This window comes from Notolepis coatsorum (assembly GCF_963971535.1).
Source record: "Notolepis coatsorum genome assembly, chromosome: 13".
In the NCBI taxonomy this organism is placed as follows: domain Eukaryota; kingdom Metazoa; phylum Chordata; class Actinopteri; order Aulopiformes; family Paralepididae; genus Notolepis; species Notolepis coatsorum.
Genome location: NC_140177.1, coordinates 38,414,615 through 38,421,940, shown reverse-complemented (window position 1 = coordinate 38,421,940; position 7,326 = coordinate 38,414,615). Strand labels below are relative to the sequence as shown.

At 47.7% G+C, this 7,326-nt stretch overlaps 1 protein-coding gene across 1 annotated transcript; it reads right to left on the bottom strand.

Annotated features, from left to right (window-relative positions):
• Positions 1-875: 875 nt before the first annotated feature.
• On the bottom strand, positions 876-2,453 carry LOC311239335 (GTPase IMAP family member 6; the record flags this gene model as incomplete). Its single annotated transcript, XM_084327641.1, is given in 5 exon segments — positions 876-1,104; positions 1,165-1,275; positions 1,277-1,372; positions 1,374-1,614; positions 2,432-2,453. Coding segments are annotated over 5 exon segments (699 nt in total).
• Positions 2,454-7,326: the final 4,873 nt, after the last annotated feature.

Genomic DNA, 7,326 nt, shown 5'->3' with positions numbered 1-7,326 from the left:
TTCAAAACTATCTACCTTCCTCAACTCCTGCTCTCTCCCTCCGCCCTGCCCCTCAGCTCCTGCTCTCTCCTGCTCCTCTCCTCCCTCTCTCCCTCCTCCCTCAGCCCCTGTTCTCTCCTGCTCTCTCCATCCGCCCTCAGCCCCTGCTCCTCCCCTCCCTCTCTCCCTCCGCCCTCAGCCCCTGCTCTCTCCTGCTCTCTCCCTCCGCCCTCAGCCCCTGCTCCTCCCCTCCCTCTCTCCCTCCGCCCTCAGCCCCTGCTCTCCCCTCCCTCTCTCCCTCCGCCCTCAGCCCCTGCTCTCCCCTCCCTCTCTCCCTCCGCCCTCAGCCCCTGCTCTCTCCTGCTCTCTCCCTCCTCCCTCAGCTCCTGCTCTCTCCTCCCTCTCTCCCTCCTCCCTCAGCCCCTGCTCTCTCCTGCTCTCTCCCTCCGCCCTCAGCTCCTGCTCTCCCCTCCCTCTCTTCCTCCTCCCTCAGCTCCTGCTCTCCCCTCCCTCTCTCCCTCCTCCCTCTCTCCCTCCTGCCTCGGCTCCTGCTCTCCCCTCCCTCTCTCCCTCCACCCTCAACTCCTGCTCTCTCCTGCTCTCTCCTCCCTCTCTCCCTCCTCCCTCAGCTCCTGCTCTCTCCCTCCTCCATCAGCTCCTGCTCTCTCCTGCTCTCCCCTCCCTCTCTCCCCCCTCCCTCAGCTCCTGCTCTCTCCCTCCTCCCTCAGCTACTGCTCTCCCCTCCCTCGCTCCCTCCTCCCTCAGCTCCTGCTCTCTCCCTCCTCCCTCAGCTCCTGCTCTCTCCTACTCTCCCCTCCCTCTCTCCCTCCTCCCTCAGCTCCTGCTCTCTCCTGCTCTCTCCCTCCTCCCTCAGCTCCTGCTCTCTCCCTCCTCCCTCAGCTCCTGCTCCTCTCCTCCTCCAGACGGAGGTACATGTGGAGGGAGAAGTGCCAGCCTCCTTTCTCCCACAGCACATCCTCCACCTTGCCCACCAGCGCCCTCACCTGCTCCTGCTCGCCTCCTCCCTCCATCTCCCCGTCCTCCCTCCCTCCGTTCGTCAGCTCTGTCCCCACCCTCTCTCTCCTCCTCCATCTTCCTCCTCCCGTCTTCCTCTCCACCTCCGCCCTTATTTCCTCGGCAGCGGCGGCCATCTTGTTGTCCACCACCAGGTACCTCTAGCGACACCTGTCCATCAGCCAGCGCAGGGCGGGGCCTCCCGCCCGGACGTGCTCCTCTGCGCTCCGCCCCCTCGCCCTCAGCAGGTCCCCGAAGGTGAACAGGCGGCCTGGGTCAGCAGTCCATCCGGGCCTCCAGCGCCCTCCTCTCCGGCTCCGTGAAGTCCAGCGTGGGGACGACGAGCAGGATGACGTGGGGCCCCGGGGGGCCACAGAGACAGGGCCCTGAGGAGCTCCGTCTCCTCCGCGAGGGGCACACGGTCCTCGGATGCGCCCCAGGCCTGGCCGTCGGTCACGGTCACCCTGCGGCCCGCCGCCATGCCACGGGCCATCGCCGAGGCCCCTCCTCCTCTGGTGTCAAAGACCTGCCTCCGGCCCAGCAGGGTGTTGCCGGTAGAGCTCTTGCCCGTCCGTCTGGGGACGACCAATAGGAGCCTCAGGGGCGAGGTGGCTGCGTCAGCTGTGAGAGAGAGAGGGAGAGAGAGAGAGAGAGAGAGAGAGAGAGAGAGAGAGAGAGAGAGAGAGAGAGAGAGAGAGAGAGATGATATTAGGAAAAGAGGAGAGAGAGAGGGAGAGAGAGAGAGAGAGAGAGGGAGAGAGAGAGAGAGATAGAGAGAGAGAGAGAGAGAGAGAGAGAGAGAGAGAGAGAGAGAGAGAGAGAGAGAGAGAGAGAGAGAGAGAGAGAGAGAGAGAGAGAGAGAGAGAGTTAAATCCGACGGTAAAGGATTTCAACACTAGGTCATCATCAGCATCTCACACTGATGATGTTCAAGTAGTATGATACTTCTTCCTGTGGTCCAGGACAGTTCAGTCAATATTTGTGAACTGAATGGGTCTCTGTCTTTATGAGGCCATACAATGTTTGTGTGAGCTCCTACACCAAAATTAGGTTCTGGGGTACAGGAACAACAACTCTTAACCTCTTAACCTCTTAACAACTCTTAAGTGCTGGTGTTCCTTCCTACTTCAAGATGCATCAAGGCGCCACACCCAGTGTGAAACAAGTAGGGCTGTCCTTGATTAAAGAAATTCTTAGTCGACCAATAGTCATAGGACTTTGTTGACGAATCGATCAGTTGATTTAATCGAAAGATCTGACTAATTGTGTTTAGTTTTTTTTTGCTTAGAAACACAGCTTTCAGATATACTGCTAGTGGATCCGGAGAGGTTAATATTATGCTTGTGGTCAAATCTTCATGGTTGATACAAATGTATTGTTTACTTAAAATATTACTAATCAAATACAATTTAGATCAGGAGTTCAATAGAGGACGTACCTTTCTCTGGGCTCTCATGCATGGTGTGTACGGATCATATTGTGTACGTAGACACCATCAAAACACCATCAAGACACCATCAAGAGAAGCTTCAGTTCTTTAGTCCATCAGGAAGACATTATTTTCTGATCTCGTCTTTTTGTTCTGGTTATATCATATGTCCTATAGTCTCTATCGTCAGCCAAATACTAACATTAGATTAGATTAGATTGCATTAGATTAGATTACATTAGATTAGATTGCATTAGATTAGATTAGATTACATTAGATTACATTAGATTAGATTCAAATGTATTGTCATCATACAGCACATACACAAGTACAGTACAATGAAAATAAGTTTGGCATCCAACCAGAGTGCAAATGTAACAGTACAAGTGCAATAGTAATATACAATGTACAGGTGATTAAACTGGGTATAAAATATAATATAAATTAGTACTACTGAGTAAATAGTGCTAATCAGATGTATGTACAGAGTTGTAGTATTAATATACATTTACATTTAGTCATTTAGCTGATGCTTTTATCCAAAGCGACAAGTTCTGTATGACAAGTCATCAGGAATGGTACAACTCTATCAGCTGAGTAACAATGTTCATCAAAGTGTTGCGTGTTACAGTGTAGGCTAGTTTATTAGGACAAGTGCATGACAGTAAGGTTAGTTAGGGTTAGATCTTTTTTATTTTTATTTTTTTTATTATTTCAGATAATGGTTGAAGAAGTGCGTCTTTAGTCGACGGCGAAAGATTGGACGGGATTCGGTAATATGTACAGTGATACAGGTATAACGACGCTATGGTAGTCATACTGGCCAGCAGCGTAACTAGTAAGAGTAGGTAACGGATATTTACACATATAGATTATACTGGATTGCAGCCTGATCTTGTTCATGAGGAATATATATATCTCAAGAGAACCAAGAGATCTGTTTGTATTCACAGCTAACATGTACACATGATCGACATAAGTATAATACTAGGCATGCCTGTAGGGAAACGTTCACACTGCTACTACCAAAAACCAATGCAGCAAAGAAAACTGTGTTATAGAGCCATGTCATATTGGAATAAACTGCCAGTACATCTTACTCAGATAACCAGTAAGATAAGTTTTAAAAATTATTTGAAAAGAGCATTGAGAGAAAAAAAAATTGTTTACATTAAAGAAAAACACAGATACTGTAGTTTACACTGTAAAGATATGACTGTCTGAGAGTTTAATCCCTTTTATTGTATTTTCTGTGATCTGATACTCTGTTTGTGTACTGTAATGCTGGGCTGCAGTCCTCGTATCAACCAGCTGCTTTCAGAACCAGAACCCTCTCTGGGCTGCAGTCCTCGTATCAACCAGCTACCTTCAGCACCAGCACCCTCTCTGGGCTGCAGCCTCATCGTACCAACCAGCTACCTTCAGCACCAGCACCCTCTCTGGGCTGCAGCCTCATCGTATCAACCAGCTACCTTCAGAACCAGAACCCTCTCTGGGCTGCAGTCCTTGTATCAACCAGCTGCCTTCAGAACCAGCACCCTCTCTGCGCTGCAGCCTCATCGTATCAACCAGCTACCTTCAGAACCAGCACCATCTCTGTGCTGCAGTCCTCGTATCAACCAGCTACCTTCAGAACCAGCACCCTCTCTGTGCTGCAGTCCTTGTATCAACCAGCTGCCTTCAGAACCAGCACCCTCTCTGTGCTGCAGCCTCATCGTATCAACCAGCTACCTTCAGAACCAGCACCCTCTCTGTGCTGCAGTCCTCGTATCAACCAGCTACCTTCAGAACCAGCACCCTCTCTGTGCTGCAGTCCTCGTATCAACCAGCTACCTTCAGCACCAGCACCCTCTCTGTGCGCATCGTATCAACCAGCTGCCTTCAGCACCAGCACCCTCTCTGTGCTGCAGTCCTCGTATCAACCAGCTGCCTTCAGCACCAGCACCCTCTCTTATCTGGGAGCTGGGTTTCTGCTGACCTGACAGTCTGGAGCCGAATTACACTATCAACCATTTTTATACGTCTATCCTGCAGTTTGTTTTATATCTTTAAAATGTTAACTTAAACACACACACACACTCACACACTCACACACTCACACACTCACACTTACACTCACACACACACACACACACACACACACACGCACACACACACTCACAGACCACACAGACACGCACGCACACACACACACACACACACACACACACCTACACACACACACACACACACACACCTACACACACACACACACACACACACACACACACACACACACACACACACACACACACACACACACACACACACACACACACACACACACACACACACACACAGTGAAGTTTTCTACTTCAATAAATCCAGGAATGGCTTTAGGTCTTTGAATGAATTGTGTTACAAGAGAATATTTTATGCTTATACTGTAGTTACTGGTGTTAAATGTTGATATAAATCCGCCTGACTGACCGGTTAGGGAGGCGAACAGAGAGTTATGGTCCCCATGGAAACATCCTCCAGTTCTATAGAACAGAGAGTTATGGCTTTGCAGCTACAGTATATAGGTAGAATAAATTGATGGTCCCCATGGAAACATCCTCCAGTTCTATGAGATTTAGACACTACCCAGAGTATTTAAATGGGAAACACCATTCTATGACTTCCAGTTATATGACGTCCAGTTCTATGACGTCCAGTTCTATGACTTCCAGTTCTATGACTCCCAGTTCTATGACGTCCAGTTATATGACTTACAGTTCTATGACTCCCAGTTCTATGAATTCCAGTTCTATGACTTCCAGTTTTATGACTCCCAGTTCTATGACTTCCAGTTCTATGATGTCCAGTTCTATGACTTCCATTTCTATGACTTCCAGTTCTATGACTTCGAGTTATATGATGTCCAGTTCTGTGACTCCCAGTTCTATGACTTCCAGTTCTATGACTTCCAGTTCTATGACTTCCAGTTCTATGACTTCCATTTCTATGACTTCCAGTTCTATGACGTCCAGTTCTATGACTTCCAGTTTTATGACTCCCAGTTCTATGACTTCCAGTTCTATGACTTCCAGTTCTATGACTTCCAGTTCTATGACTTCATTTCTATGACTTCCAGTTCTATGACTTCCAGTTCTATGACTTCCAGTTCTATGACTTCCAGTTCTATGACGTCCAGTTTTATGACTTACAGTTCTATGACTTACAGTTCTATGACTTACAGTTCTATGACGTCCAGTTCTATGACTTCCAGTTCTATGACGTCCAGTTCTATGACGTCCAGTTTTATGACTTCCAGTTCTATAACTTCCAGTTCTATGACTTCCATTTCTATGACTTCCAGTTTTATGGCTTCCAGTTCTATGACTTCCAGTTCTATGACTTCCAGTTATATGACGTCCAGTTCTATGACTCCCAGTTCTATGACTTCAAGTTCTATGACGTCCAGTTCTATGACGTCCAGTTCTATGACTTCCAGTTCTATGACTTCCAGTTCTATGACGTCCAGTTCTATGACTTCCAGTTCTATGACTTCCAGTTCTATGACGTCCAGTTCTATGACTTCCAGTTCTATGACTTCCAGTTCTATGATGTCCAGTTCTATGACGTCCAGTTCTATGACTTCCAGTTCTATGACTTCCAGTTCTATGACTCCCAGTTCTATGACTTCCAGTTCTATGACGTCCAGTTCTATAACGTCCAGTTCTATGACTTCCAGTTCTATGACTTCCAGTTCTATGACGTCCAGTTCTATGACTTCCAGTTCTATGACTTCCAGTTCTATGACGTCCAGTTCTATGACGTCCAGTTCTATGACGTCCAGTTCTATGACTTCCAGAGCTTCTGCTACAGTTAATAAATGATTAACTTGCCGGCGTCGTTGTAAACAAAGCGTTGGTGGGACGACTTGCTGCTCACCATCTGCTCTACTTCTCCTCATGATGTCATCCTGTTTCTCTCTTCCTCCTCTATACCTCCTTCTATCCCTCCTTCTATTCTCCTCTCTTCCTCCTCTATACCTCATTTTATACCTCCTATTCGCCTCTCTTCCTCCTATATACCTCCTTCTATACCTCCTATTATCCTCTCTTCCTCCTCTATACCTCCTTCTATACCTCCTATTCTCCTCTCTTCCTCCTCTAATACCTCCCTATATACCTCCTATTCTCATATCGTCCGCCTCTATACCTCCTTATATACCTCCTTCTATTCTCCTCTCTTCCTCCTCTATACCTCCTTCTACTCTCATCTCTTCCTCCTTCTATACCTCCTATTCTCCTCTCTTCCTCATCTAATACCTCCCTATATACCTCCTATTCTCATATCTTCCTCCTCTATACCTCCCTCTATACCTCCTATTCTCATATCTTCCTCCTCTATACCTCCTTCTATTCTCCTCTCATCCTCTCTATACCTCCTATACTCCTTTCTTCCTCATCTATACCGCATTATATTCTCCTCTCTTCCTCCTCTATACCTCCTTCTATTCTCCTCTCTTCCTCCTCTATACCTCCTTCTATTCTCCTCTCTTCCTCCTCTATACCTCCTATACTCCTCTCTTCCTCCTCTATACCTCCTTCTATTCTCCTATATACCTCCTTCTATACTCCTCTCTTCCTCCTCTCTACCTCCTTCTATTCTACTCCTTCTTTTCTCTACACTGCCTACCCCTCTCTTTCTATGTATCCTTCTATCTACTTCTCCATCTCTCTGCTGAAACTCAACTCTTCCTTTTCTCTCTCTCTCTCTCTCTCTCTCTCTCTCTCTCTCTCTCTCTCTCTCTCTCTCTCTCTCTCTCTCTCTCTCTCTCTCTCTCTCTCGCTGTCCCCCCCTCTGCCTCTCTCTCATTCTCTGTCTTTCTTTTTATCTCTCTTTCTCTATCTGTCTGTCTCTTTCTGTCTCTCTGT